This window comes from Electrophorus electricus, chromosome 6 (assembly GCF_013358815.1).
Source record: "Electrophorus electricus isolate fEleEle1 chromosome 6, fEleEle1.pri, whole genome shotgun sequence".
Classification (NCBI taxonomy): domain Eukaryota; kingdom Metazoa; phylum Chordata; class Actinopteri; order Gymnotiformes; family Gymnotidae; genus Electrophorus; species Electrophorus electricus.
Genome location: NC_049540.1, coordinates 27,619,298 through 27,634,318, shown reverse-complemented (window position 1 = coordinate 27,634,318; position 15,021 = coordinate 27,619,298). Strand labels below are relative to the sequence as shown.

Here is a 15,021-nt window from a genome sequence, read left to right as displayed (position 1 = left end):
GCAGTGCAATATAACGCCATTTTAAATGAGCAATCGGTCGTTTTTACGAGCAAAAAAAAAACAAAAAAAAAAATGCAAAGAATAATCATAAATGTGATTATTTTAATATATATAAATCTGATAGCGAATCAGATTGCTTTGCCGTCCCTGAATGAACCAGTTCATGCTCCGTAGAGCGGGTCCCCCACATGGAAGCAGCCATATCTAAATTAGATTTAGTACAGAATCTCTGATGGCCACTAGATATCAGTATAATGGCTGTTTCGTAATGTGACAAAGGAACATTGGAAAAATGACTTACTGCTCTTTTAAGTGTTAAACCGTATTCCTGTTCTGTTATAATTTACTGCAGTCTTTATAGTATACTGCATGGCTTGATCCCTGTTAAACTGATCTCATGCTTCCCATATTATTTAATGTTGCCTTGTTATAAACATGTTTTTGTTCTTTGTTTTTTGTAAATATCATGAAATTGGACAGCGTATGGTCCCTGAATGTAGTTTTGAATATCACTGCTTTATTTACACATTACAAGGCTTCACAGCAGCAAGGACCGGCTGCCATGGAAATCCATTACATTAATTCCCCGTTCGCGTCCAGCAGAGGGGGCCAGTTCACTACTGGCCATAGCAAAATTTAAATGAATTGTGGCCAAGTGCGGTATAAATGTTATAATTAATTGTCGCAGTTATTTATATGACACTTTGGTGTTGTTTTCAACTACCCTGAACTATCTGAAGACTTGTCTTTGACTTCTCCATTTAAATACATCGCAAGAGGACACATAAAAACACAACACAAAAAATACAACATAAATAATGCTGCAAGACAACTGAATCGATTGACAATCATCGCCATCCATCATTCCAGCTTGAGGAGGCAACTTCAAACTACTTAAAGTGAAAACCGCTCGCAGAACAAAGGACCATTTATAAATATTACTGGTAGCTCTTGACACCCTAAATCATCAGCCAATAATGCAATTCAACTTCTACACAGATACGATGAGAAGGGTGTTTTCTTATAGGCTGTGCCTTCCTATGCAAAGTGTTATTACATATATTACTAAAATGTTTTTGTGTCTTACCAGTCACGTTCCTAGCCATAGTGACTTTCTTGGAACTTGTACTCTTACATTTTATGTGTAGTCTGCTTTCCACCAAACTCTGGTATACCATCTCTAAAATATTTTGCCTGATGCCAAAGCTTTTTAATTGTCAGACAGGCACACAGTTCACATGCATAGAATAGAAGCTTAAACTGTTCCACTCTCTCCCCTTTGTGGATGTCATTAGCTTCATTCACATTTCTGTGTTGGAGTTGTCTGTTTCTGATACGTTTATCGCCAATTTATTAGCAGTTTCTCCCTCATGCATGTTGTGGCATACACAGGATAGGTAGCATTGTCCTGTGTTCTGCTGTCCCTGTACAGGAACCTGATAAGAGCCATGTCGTCATTGCATTTACGCAGTTTTACCTTGCTAGTATCGGCAGTCATCTGGTTTGTATAGGTAGAGGAGATCAGAGGTGAAAGCAACCTTGAGGAGATCCTGTACTTCTCACGGTCTCCTCTGAATCAGTCTCATTCATTCTAGCTCTCTGAGGACAATCTGAGAAAATCTCTAATCCACTCTACCCTACTCACATTCAGCTCAACCTGTCTGCCGAAAAGGACATCAAACTGCATTGCTGTAAAAGCTGGACCAAAATCAATAAACAACAGCTGTGCAAAAGATTTAGGCTAACTGAAGTGCTTAGCTACTTTTGCCCCTAATATAAGAGAACATGTACCCTCATGTGCGACCTGCACCATGTCCAGCTGGTCTCTAACAGAAGTAAACACCACTGACCATTGACTACTGACCGCTCTCTCCAGGAGTTCAGAACAGTACAAGCATGGAGCAGACATGGGTAGCGCTGGGTCCAACACCTGTAAGCTCATGGCTGCACATTCTATGTGCCCAGCCTGGAGGTCCAGCAGGCTGCATTTCCTGCTCAGCCACTTGGGATACAGGCTCTTAGCTACCTCTCTTACTACCGATGGATCGGCACAGTCACCCAGATCTGCAATGGTCATCCCTTACTTTTCTCCGCACTCTGCCCTTCGTTATATGAAGTCCCTCCCAGGACTGCGTCAGGCTACTGGTCCAAACTGTCAGCCCTGTCCCTGAAAGTGACCTTGGCTTCCACAGTCTTATCTGAATTCCTTCCATTTCTCTCTGAATATCAGCCCAGTCTACGTTCCTGTCTCTTATCATTCAGACACATTTCCAGATCTTTATGGAAGCCACAATTTATTATTATAAAACGCCTTTCGAACAATAACATATCCTCACAGATAAATATTATTATTTTACGTAGCTGCTTTTTCAGACAACACTTTACAAACATATATATATATATATATATATATATATATATATATATATATATATATATATATATATATATATATATCAGCGTACTCTGTCAGAAACCACAGCCCCTTGGGGTAAGGGGAGGAGGTGAAGACCAGCACAGAGCACCAATCATCACTGGACATACAGGCACACAGTTCACATTCATACAGGCCAGTTTAGAATATTCAGTGAAGCTAACCTTCATGTTTTTGGACACTCAGAGAACATGTAGACTCAGACCCAAGACCCTAGCTCCAAGAGGCAAACATGCTAAGCACGTTCCTTCTCCTCAGGCCACTGCTGTCCTGTTTTAACCACAGGCCTTGCCACCTTGACTTCACTGGGTTAAACACGAAATCAGCATCTAAACGAGTTTTCACGCAAATCTATTTCACGTCCTAACATAACTGCGAAATCCTTCCCTCCGTACAAAGTCTGATATATACGTAGACCAGGTAGAACAGAAACAGAATATTCACAAAATGCAGAAACATCAGTTTGCTAAACTTGTTATAAATAGCTTGTTCGCTGTGCAGCTGATCTGGAATCGCGAATAGAAGCTTGACACGTCCCACGGGGAACTGAGGAGTTGGGTCTGGCACACGCCATGAAGAAAGGATTCATGTGGAACATGAGGTTGGGTCCAACATAAATATGACTGTGACTGTCTGAAACGCTCCCTCAGATGAACCGAACGGCCTAGTTCCAAAGCGAGAGGGCTGGTGGTGTGACTGGGAAACACAGCTGAGTCTGGATTTTAAGTGCACTGCTCAGCTACAGCAGAACTCCCTGGCCTGGATTTGGTTTATGAGGTACTAATATGTTCTGTTGAAGCTGCCGGTTTGTGTCCTAAAATGGAAACTTTACGGCGAGGAGGAGGAGGAGGGGAGGAGGGGAGACAATCTTGCTCCTACCCCCTCACGCACATCCTCTGCTCCTCCCACTTTAACATACTTCGCCAACTCTCTGTGGTGAGGACTACTTATGGCCAGGAAAATTATAACATATCCAAGGGCAGTTTTTTCCAGAGCACAGAAAAGCCTTAAAGAGAGACTGAGGTTGAAACTTTCACTAGTTTAGGAATACTATGGCCCAAGAATCTTGTTCCAGGAGATCATCTGTTCCCTCGGCTGTGGAAGTAGAGGACTAGGCTCGGTGTTCGTTAAAAAGTTTCAAATGGGTGTCCTGCTGTAACACCCGATTCCTCTTCTGCGTTTCGATGTTAGTCACAAAACCCGAAGCACCAGACAAGACGCCGGTGTGCTTTGGGAATACCAGTCCAGGGGTGGTATTCGTGCAGAACTGGAGAGCAGCATTAGTGAACTAGGATCTGGTTTTGAGCTGTAGACCAGCCCGAGCTATTTTGTCAGTACATTCTCCAGAGTGCATCAGTCTTCACCACTGGGCTCTGGCTCCATCTGTTCCGGCCTGTGTCTGTTAGAGGAATGTCTGTGTGTGAACATCATCGCCTTGGCAACACAGGCAAATACAGACGGAGAGACAGTGCAAGAAATCTCCGTCATAAATAACAACCCTTCCGGGGATGAAATCTGCGTTCCCACACCTGGCTCCGGGAGCATCAGCGCTCCCTTCTGCATCCGGGAGCCGTCTCCTTCTGCGGTGTGCATGCGACTGCAGTCTCTGGGCCCTCGGGCTCGTCCGCGGGCCTCTGGCTGTGGCTAGAGCTCTGCTTGCTCCTGCTACTGTCCCCGGCACGCCCTGCTGCGGGGGGCTTCCGAGCTTGCAGGCAGCTGCACACCACGGCGAAGAAGGCTCTCCGCATCTCCCTGCTGGCCAGCGTGTAGATGACGGGGTTCAGGGCAGAGTTGAGGGCGGCCAGGGTGATGAACCAATCAGCCCTGTGCAGCACAGCGCAGCGCCCGACTGCGCACGCCACATCCAGGAAGAGGAGCATGAACAGGGGCGTCCAGCAGGCGATGAAGATGCCGACGACGATGACGACGGTGCGCAGCAGGGCCATGGAGTGCTCCGAGCTGCCGTGCTTTGTCACCTTGCGCCCGCTGGACTTGACCAGGGCGTAGATGCGGGCGTACAGTGCCACCACGGCGACCAGCAGGGCCGTGAAGATGCCGACGCAGAACGCCACGTACTTCTTCGAGTAGAGCGGGAGAACGGTGGAGCAGTCGGGCAGGTTGTCCAGGCAGTTCCAGCCGAGGATGGGCAGAGAGCCGAGAGCCACGGCTATCAGCCAGCACATGCCTATGAGCAGGAACACCCTGTAGTTCTTACTGGTGTCGTAGGGCCTCATCTTAATCATGGTGAGATGCCTCTCTATGGCTATCGCCAGCAAACTGAAGATGGAGGCCCCCAGAGCCACAAACATGCTCCCCTCTCTGATAAACCACTCAGCTAGAGACAGGTGCAAAGTCCTCTCGCCCGACATGAGCAGATTGGCTGTGTAAGCCACTCCAGCCAGAAGGTCACACAACGCCAAGTTTCCAATGAAGAAGTACATGCGGTTATGGAATTTGTGGTTTTTCCATATTGCTATTAGGACTATCAGGTTTTCAAGGACAATACAGCTACATATAACCAGGAATACCACCTTTTCGGGATCTAAAGTGCTTCCACCGGTCTCTTGGCGATTGTCCAACTTTCCTGTGTGATTATAATGCTTCACAATGCTCGGGTTTATCATTGCTGCCGTGTCCGCGTTGCTCCAGTAGGTGGCAGTACTGTATTGTGAATCGTCTACTAAAGACGTCACGTCTCTGAGAAGTGAAACTGGACGAGCAGGTGAGAAAAGTCACCGGTAAGTCAGACTCAGTGTCTATCCAGTTTATTCCACGATGTCCGTTAAGATCACGTCAAGGTTGCGACGTTTGACGAAAGGAATTTCCTGGTTAAAAAAATAAACAAGTTTTTAATGTTTATCAGCTATTTAGAACCAAACATTTCTGCATATGCAAATAACACGATAACACTAACTCTTAATCAAAATTATCGATGAAAATCATATTAATCGAATAGTTAAATAGGTTTTTAGCCTCAATTGTGACTGCTGGACAATGTAGTAAAGACTTTGTTCATTTGTGTAATCAATAAATACCAAAACCATAACAAAACCGAAAACATTTTAACATTCGAAAGGTGAATCAACGTCTAGACACATAAAAGTCAACGCAATAAAATAAATGCTCACAAGACAACCAGAAGCATTCAGAACTTTCTAGGTCAGCATAAGAAATATTTGCGCATTAACACTGAGGAGTTCATAACGGAGGCTAATGCTGCGCTTCCTTCCCTTTACCTTCTAAATCCCCATATTCCTCTGTCTTAAGAAGTCGTGCAGCTATTCACGCAGAAGCTGAAGTCTGGTAACGTCATTCTTTGGGTTTCTCTAAGGGAAGGCGAGACGCATGTTTCCAGTGTTCATGCTCAGGCTGTGTAATGTTCCCTTTTGTGTGAACGCTTTGTGTGCAGTTTGCCTGCGGGAGAGACGGTCAGTCCCACCCCTTAAAACACGCTTACGAGCTCTGATAATCATTTATGTGATGGTGTCTCTCCCTCCCTTCAGCACAGATGCTGTACACCAGTTTAAAGAATATTACAGCTACAAAATAAACATGCAATGCAGAATGCACACAGGCAATGCGCTAATAACGTACACTGGACGTTACAGGGAGGGCTACGTATGGAACATGTCCTTCCTTCTTCCAGGGAGTGTCACGAACCGCCGGTCAGGTTCTGCTTAAGGCTAGAGTTTGTCCAAAGCCAGGCAGAGAGAAAGGGGCTATGGGAACATAACTTGAATAACTTCTGTTTTCACATCTGCTTCTTGGCAGTTTCCTGTGCATTGGCAGGATTAGAGAAGTATCTCTGTCTCATTCTGACGGTGGTTGTTACTCCTTGTTATTCGGTAATTATCTTTGAATTTTGATGACCCAATGCATTCCAGTGATCTAACAAACATAAAATAAGCAATGAATGCAGATGAACTTCGAGGCTTAACTTTAGTGATCTTATTGCAGTCTGAGGGATGCTGCATTTGGACCATGGAGCACTTTAATCGCAGGTGTAGTACTGTGTGGTCCCAGCGTATGGTGCTTCTCTGTGGAGGAGCAGGACTTGGCGAGGTGGACGCAGGACGCGTCGGACCACGCCACCAGCACAGCTGGGGATGGGTTTGATCCTTGCATGGATGACCAGGAGGAAGGAAGAGGAGAGGTTGCAACTAGGATACAAAACCTGGGCCGCAGCTCGGCTTCAAATGGCATCCACTTATAGAATTTACGTCTCCCCAAGCCATTGTCTCCATGCAGTGCAGCGGTGTGTTAGCCGGCCTTGTGTTTTCTTTACATGTTGTAGTTAAAACTGGTATCCTGGTGATTTTTTCGTTCTTGGTATACGCTGAGCCACAAAGATTGACTGAGATGGGTGATTGTCATAGTCCCCTCCAGAATTAACCAGAATTATTGGTCTTGGAAACACAGGTAAAAGGTCTCTGGACAATGTTTGTTGTCAGTGAGATCTTACACAGAACACAAGAAAGACATTTTTACACAATGTTCTTCTCAGAAACACGTCTTGCGTCCAGTGATGCCCCAACCAACATTTTCACCCATAATTAGAACTTTGTGCCCTGTACCTTAGCCAACAGCACTGAGTCTTCTCTAGTAACACTGTATAAAGTAGGAGAATAGGATCTAAGGCCTTCTGAGATATCGCCAGAACTTTTAGAGTCCTTGGTACTCTCCTGTTGACTTTTCAGATCAATCTAGAGGTCAGTGACCATTTGTTGTGTGGATTTGTGAGTGTTCTTTGGATCACTGTCCTACTGGGAGGTCCACCCCTAAGCCAGCGTTAGCCTCCGGGGAGAAGCCACCAGACTGTATTTTGACCTACTGTATCCTAATATTTGATGCGATTCAATTCCACAGTGCCAGGACACAAAACACCAGTCCCTCCACCATACAAGATTACGTTCTTTTTATATTTCATATGTGGATCAAAACTGTTTTTGATTTTATCCGACTACGGAGCCTAGTTCCGTCGCTCAAAGCTCCAGTGAAGTTTCCGAACTCCGTCTTACATTTGTGGTTTGGCAGTATCATCGGAATCCTCTCTGGCAAGCATTCCAAATAATTTACTGGCATGGAAGTGGCGTCTAATTGCAGTGTAGTTGCATCTTGCTGATCCCAGGCGAAGCCAATCCCAGGATGCAGTTAACTCCTGAAACTGCCCGGCGCTGACCTTTGGAGAAAGTTTGCCTCTCGAGTCATCCTCTTCATTGTGCATGGGGCCAAAAAAAAAAAAAAAAAGACTTCCTTTCCAGGCAGATTCAACATGGCTGCTGATGTTTGATGGGTAATTATTGCCATAATAGCACAGTTATGTTTAGGGTTGAAACTATTTTATGCTAATTTCCTGATACCTAAAAGTCTTTTCTCTTATTTCATTGGCATATTTTCTAATGTCCTCTCAGTTGGTGACTAAGGCTGATGCACTCACCTCATAGTTACACCCCAGTGAACAAATTCCTTAAAGTACTTCATTTGCAGACTGCAAAGTGATTCAACTCTTTGTCACATGTGAGCTGCCCTTTATTGAAAAAAAAAAAGTAGATCATAAAAAATCACTTTCATAAATATTATTACCACTTTTTGGTGGTAAAAATGATGTATTTCTCCTTTAAATAATGACTAGAAGTATTAAATGTGAGTTCAAAATAATTTCTAGGCATGTGAGTGAGATGTATTGTACAGATAAAATGGATAAACTAAAAATAAAAAATAAAAAGTTGTTTTTTTGCACGGTCTCCTCTGGTTTTTTTTGCCTCGTCATTCTGGAGCACACTCTGTTACCAGTGCTGGAGAGAATCAGATAATTGCATGCTAAAACCAAGCAGAACTACAATAATATATCTATCCAAACTTAGTGCTGCCTCCTGGAATAGTAATACAATAAGCACACGTACTCGTCTTGCTGAGGCTTTTCAGATTTTTCCCGGCGTGTGGAAGTGTAATGATTCATCCATTAGGATCTCTGATTATCCAAACCGGTAGATGCCCTAATAGTAACAGTGCGTTGGTTTGTGCAGAATCAAGACAGGCTATGGGAGAAATGTGTGCTGTCTGAGCTGAACACACTCACTTACTCAAAATAGCTCCTGTAGCACATCTGATAGAGTGAATTGTTCACGTTTAGATACATTTATTACCCACTTTACTAGAAACACAAATAAGGTGCACTTTGTAGGTGCACATTTCCAGACTTTTGACTGTTATATGGAGGACGGGACATTTTTAATAACATTTTCATCTTTGTAACGTGGACGTGGACGTCGGCAGTGAGGGCACGTTGCTGGAGTTTTTCCCCACTCTATCCCGCGCAGCAGTCACTGCTGAGATGAGGGTGCTCCTTCATCCGTGCATACGTACCCAACAGTCAAATGGATGACCGACGGAGCGTTGAAGGCCTTGTAGAGGTTCGCTAACACAGGCTGTGCATGGCCACAGGAGGGCTGTAGTGTCTACCTTCTGCAAAGAGAAATTCTTCTTCTTATTTTTTTTTTTTTTTACAAGAAGCTTAAATACTTCGCCATTTCAGTGCAGCAAAAAATATTTAGTCTTGATAAGCTAAAACTAGCATGGGTGTGAGCCAGTGGCTTTAAGAAAACAAAGTCTGATCATCAAGGCACATGCATTCTTTTTGTTCAGTTTATATTTTTGTATTAGTGTGTGTAAATGTGACAGACATTTGCTTCACATATGCTGACTTCGCTTGTGCCAAAACAAAGATGCTGAATTGTCCTAAATTGTCTCTGCGATACCAACATGCTGGGGAACGTATGCGTATTTTAATCCTGCATTTCTCGTTTATTCCAAGCATTTGGCAGCCGTTCTGACAGGCAGTCAAACGCCATGAGTGCTGCCGCGGCTTGTGCTGCGTCTTGCACGGTGTTGGATTCACTCGCCTTCATACACAGCCCTGTTCGTGCATGACTGGGCATTTATCAGAATTGTGCCTTGGCGTATGTGATGCCCCCCAAGTCCTTACAAGGCTATTCTCATTCATAACCCCGGTGTTTGTTCAACATCACCAACTGTGGCGTAAATGAATTTGAAAGTTCATTTCTCTGTATAAATCCATTTGGCAGCATCATAGCGCATCAAACCAGATAAATGTGCCATTGTCGCAATTCTAATCGTCATGGGAGAGTGAAAACTAACATGATTCCACTGGTGCTAAGAAGGACAATTGCAACGCAATATAACACGTTTTACATTCAAGGTCAGATTAATTTAAGGTAAAGCAGGCAGGTCAAATAAATACAATACCCGGATGTATACAACTGTCAAGCTAAAGATGCGCAAGTTCACACGCATGTGATCAGAAAGGTTTGGAGGTTTGCTGTGAGAGAGTGACAGCCAAATAAAACCAGTAAAATATGCAAATTATTCAGTAGTATTAAGTCTGAAGTACGGCATACACACTCAAATAGATAATCAAAGCAAAACAAAACAAAACAGCTTGAATGTCATAACAAAATGAAAAATTAAACATACGTGTAGTAATCATATTCATTTACATCAACGACGATTTATTTATACGCTCTAAGCTGAAGGGAAAGTACGTCAGTTCACAGGAAGGACAGCATCATGCGGTTCTTAGTAGGATGTGACACGAAGGGTATATATTTATTCACCACACAAACAACGGTGCACCAAAGTTCTACTACAACTGAATGCAATCAGCAGTGAGGACCCTTAAACCTGTCTCCAAAACATGAGCGCGAAGGCGATAACCAGATGCAGAACTTCAGGAAATCAGCAATCGCTTTTTAAATAAAATCACAAATAAAACAAACCCAACCAAAAGAGAAAGACAGAGATAACTAAACTGCTATCTTAGTGGGCTACACACTGATCTTAAAACAAAGGTATCACCAATTAATCACCTGCAACCAATTACCAAAGGAAAGCTGGGATATGTTCATAATACTGTACATATTATATACTGCAGTCAGTGTATTCTGGAGTAGCAAACAAACATTATTTTCACAGAAAAACAAAAGTAGAAGCTCAGACAGGAAATTACAATGACTTCAATTTCTGCTTTCCAATAACAGACAGGCTATGTTTAGAATAACCTATTGCATACTGCATACTGAATACTACATACTGGTCCCCATAGTAGGATGCAGTAGAGTACTCAGTATGTAACAGCTGCAGACCATACTGCAGGTTCACGCAAACTTATCAAAAGGCCTTTTTCTTTTTTGCATATCTATTGTCTCTTAAAAACAGATATTTGATATATTCATATCATGTTCATATTAAAGTCTGATTCATGATATCGTCTTGCTCACAGCCCGTAACCACGATTGATCCTGCTGTATCAGCTGGGTGGATGGACTTTTATTTCAGATTTGTTAACATTTCCTTCAGCAGCATATGTAGTCTGATATATTTTAGCTAGCTCTCTGTCCACTGATTTACTGTAAGTGAGAATGATAGGATTTAAATTGGATTGGAGCAAGAATAAAAATGTGTTTTTTAAAGGGGTAGCTTTTCTATGGCAGGTATAAATTCAGCTCTCTGCATAATCTTATATATACATGTTCTTATATATTTCCTTATTTTATAAGTTTTTAAGGTCTCTTTGAAATGAGGTTATGGATTCAGGACTATTCTTTGTAGCTGAATCAAAAGTCTCTTGGTTAACATCAGTTCTACGTCACGTTTCTTCATTTCAGTGTGCACTTTTTCTCTCTCTGCCTTAGTCATCGCGATGGCCCGTAGCATAAGATCTGAGCATCATTTATTTAGAATCTGTTTTGCGTGACTCCATTCTGCTTGTTCTGAGTGTTGATTCTGGGGCCTGTTTTATACTGCTGATCCCGAGCACACTGATCCCTGACCCACATCCCAAACTCCAATCATTTATCCACTGGGAGAAGAAAACATAAACTTCAGAGGTCTGCATATTCTTCGTGTGATGACACATAACTCCTGGTTTTTGTGAATGCCACACTTAAACCTGCTCAGCTCAACTCAGATCTTATTTGTCACATGCATAAAAATCAGATCTTCAGAGCAGGTACAAATTGCAGTGAATTGAAATTGGGCAACTTATTTTGCTCATATACAGTGCCAGGCCATCCATCCCAAGTTTAAAGTATGGATGGCCAATATCAGTGAGAGATGTGATATTTGGAGACTAGCTAACACCTCATCCAGTCACGGACTGGCTCAGTCACCATGCTCTGACATTGTAATTATACATGTGCTAAATGTGCTAAATGTAGTCAAATCATTCCATCAAGCCTTTAAAGTCTGGCCTTTATTCGCGACCACAATCTGGGGACAGTCCTGTTCTGCAATTCCAATTCAGTTGTTTTTTGTTTTTTTTTTAAACTTTGTTCCTCTTGTTGCCAACCGCTAGCAGACTAAACTAAACTTCCAACACGTGTTGTATACCTCTGAGCTGAGTGTGATCCCTGCAGTAATAATGTTCTGAGACGGTTTTAAAGTGATTTCCCCCATTCTCTGCCTCCCTGATGGAAAGCCAGTCCTCCAGGGACTGGGAGATTGCCACTGGCCTCTCCGGTTCGAACTTTCCGACATCACATGGTTGCTTTTTCCACTTCGTGTATTTATTTCTCCATTCTTTCTTCCATGGACGCTTGGCACAGGATCTGAATTCTCACAGATCTGAATTGCTTCATGCTGTGCTATTCTCAGGTGGACCCGCGTGCTCCGAGCAAGCAGAGGTCACCAGATTAGGACCCATTTAAAGGAGCGTCTTATCAAGATCGTACATTTGCAAGTTATTTTTTTCCTCACCCCGAATGAAGTCAATCAGCCAAGACATAACTGGTGTCCATATTTTGCATCTTTAATTTTGGAAATATGAATTTAACATAAGGGACCAAGTGGGGAAGCTCATAAATAAACCAGTTATTAGACTTAACTTCAGCACAGCCTGTTTTAAAACATAAGAATATCTTAACATTAAAAGATTAAGTAACAATAACAGTCAAAATTGTCAAGTAAGCTGTAAAGACATAAAATATTCCCACAAAGGACAAACTTTCTGGCCTTTTGTCGAAAATAGTAAAACAAATGAAATAATGCATAACAGTATTTTTAATATTGTTTCGATGGTCATGGAGGGGCTTTTGAGCAGAGACAGGTTGGGGGGGGGGGGGGGGGGGGGGCACAGTGTTTAATTTGCATGTGGTTGAGTTAGTTTAGTTCTGTCCTTATACCTTTTTATCAGTGTGTTAGTAGTGGTTACCATTATCGTGATGTGTTGTATTTTTGTTCATCCTCCCCTGAGTCTCGTCCTTTTCCTGTTGTTTTGCACTTGTTTGAATAAACACTGCATTCATTTGAATGAAGATTGCGTTATGAGTCTTATTTCACATCAAGACTACACTATCAATGTGAGTAGTTTACTATGTTATAAAACCTTCTCACACCACTTAAAATGAGTAGCCCGTTGAACTTTCTATGTATACAATTGGATTTCCATGAACATGAACATTTCTCTCAGTTCTTTGACACTAAGAAAACATTTCAGCTGCTATGTTATGACACTTTGGGTAGATACTTCAGGAGGCTTATGTACCAAAAGTCCATAAAGACAGCCCAGTAATACTTATTTTCAGTTCATTTTAGGTGTTATAAAGACATTGTCATTAAAATGACAAAGCAATATAATTTTTTAGAGCATGCAATCTTTCAAATCTGACTCTTTCGCGTAAAAAAAAAAGATGTTCGGATATAGCGGGACAGTTTACCAATAAAAAAAGACTTTATTAAGAATAGAATCACTGTACATATCCACTAGCAAACTGCACACTGAAACCATCACACACTTGCCTTACACTCAGCGTACTCTCGATCAGATACCACAGCCCCTGGGGTACAGGGGACAAGGAGGAGTTGAAGACCAGCACGGAGCACCAACCATCACTGGACATGCAGGCACACACACACACACACACACACACAGGTCGCATTCATACAGGCCAATCAAGAATATTCATTCAGCCTAACCATATGGTTTCAGATGTGTGTGAGCCAATGTCCAGCCCTTTACATCCTGCTGATTATGTGATAATGGTAATCAGTGATCATGACTTTTCCAATCTACCCGATCCTCTTCACAAAGGAAACACAAATGGAAATTAGGAACTTGACTCAGCAGTTATGTAACCTTTCATTGAGACTATGGGCAGCAGTTTCTATGAGGCACGCCAAGAGGTTCGTACTTTAATAGGTGGTAATGGCATTTTGGTGATGCTAATAGATAGACGTTAATGGTGACTGCCTAAGTATCAGCATAATCCTAGCAGACCAGGGCAGGTGGATTGCTCCGGTGCAAAACATGCCAACAGCCCATATTGCAATTCCATGGTACATTTTCTTACAGTCCTTTTTACAAGCATGGTGTTCTCCATATTTTCACAGAGACAGTGAACACAATCAAAAATAAAAATGTGTAATTAATTAAAACTGCTAACGGTAAGCGTGAACATGAGTGTAGTGAGGTTATCACTACCAAAAAGGATCTAGTGTGGAATCTAAAATTACATGTTTCTCAAAAACATAGCGTAGGTGATTAGAGTGATCACACGCAGTGACAAGCATGCCCACTTAAAACAGGTGGACATCCATCGGTGAGACAAATAGATAAGAAGGTAGTAGACAGGAAACTACACCCCATTGATCATTAACAGTACTAGTGGATAGAGTGACCACCTTCAAATAACTTGGTGTGCACATCACCAAAGATCTCTCCTGGTCCCTCCACACACGTAATACAACACAAGAAAGCAAAGCAACAGTGTAAGCATGTCAGACACATCAATAAGATCACAGTGCTCTCCCATATCCTAAGGACATTCTGTACCTGTGCAGTTGAGAGTTTCCTGATAGGTAACATCAGTACCTGGAATGGGAACAGTTCCATCCAAGACTGCTTCCCCTGCCATTCCCATAAATACTTGAAAAAGCAAACTCCATGTGTATTTTTCTAAGAGCTTGCACCTGCCTCCACTGACTTGCATATAGATCTTTATTAAGTCACTATGGGGAGATGGCACAGTTTTCTGGGATGAGATTGGCTCCTGAACGAGCCTTGGTGGTCATGGCTTTTTAGGAATACTGACTCAAGATTGTGCCTGGTGATGCCTACCGGTTGCCTGCAATTGTCATGCTTGAGCTGCACAGGTGGTTAAAGACACAGGTACATGCATTCCCAGGCAGATGTTGCTGGATTTTTTTTTTATTGTTGCTGGATACATACTCAATTTTCAGTTATTTGCAGTTGGGAACACTGATCAGTGGATATCTTCACTTTTCAGGAGTGGCGCATTTCATGATTTGCTGCACTTGGTTACGTACATTCACTTATTGTGAATATAATCGAAGGTGACTCTATTGACTGAGTAGAGTGTCACACTGTCAAACTCAGTGTCTGTTTAATTAAAAATTGTATCTGCTGTTTCTACTCCTAAAACCGAGGAGCTGTGCTCTCAGCATGTGCTGCAAGCTTTGAGTTACCAAATACAAAGCCAGCTTTCGATGGTGAGTCGATGGTACAGGCATAGATGTTTTGGCATCTATCGATGTGTCACAAAAGACATGCA

The 15,021-nt window shown here is 42.5% G+C and overlaps 1 protein-coding gene across 2 annotated transcripts; it reads right to left on the bottom strand.

The window, feature by feature from the left end:
* Positions 1 to 2,510: 2,510 nt before the first annotated feature.
* On the bottom strand, positions 2,511 to 5,806 carry LOC113573721 (sphingosine 1-phosphate receptor 3). 2 transcript variants are annotated; one of them, XM_027004167.2, is made up of 2 exons: positions 5,671 to 5,806; positions 2,511 to 5,259 (listed from the first exon to the last, which is right to left on the bottom strand). In XM_027004167.2, exon 2 carries the CDS (start codon positions 5,056 to 5,058, stop codon positions 3,979 to 3,981), a length of 1,080 nt encoding a protein of 359 aa, XP_026859968.2. In that variant the 5' UTR covers positions 5,059 to 5,259; positions 5,671 to 5,806; the 3' UTR covers positions 2,511 to 3,978. The 2 variants fall into 2 exon arrangements, with proteins under 2 accessions (XP_026859968.2, XP_026859969.2); XM_027004168.2 differs by lacking the exon at positions 5,671 to 5,806 and adding an exon at positions 5,563 to 5,580.
* Between the last annotated feature and the right edge of the window lie 9,215 nt (positions 5,807 to 15,021).

Excerpts from the sequence above, each read along its gene's own strand:
- LOC113573721 (XM_027004167.2), bottom strand. The coding sequence starts at position 5,058 with ATGATAAACCCGAGCATTGTGAAGCATTATAATCACACAGGAAAGTTG.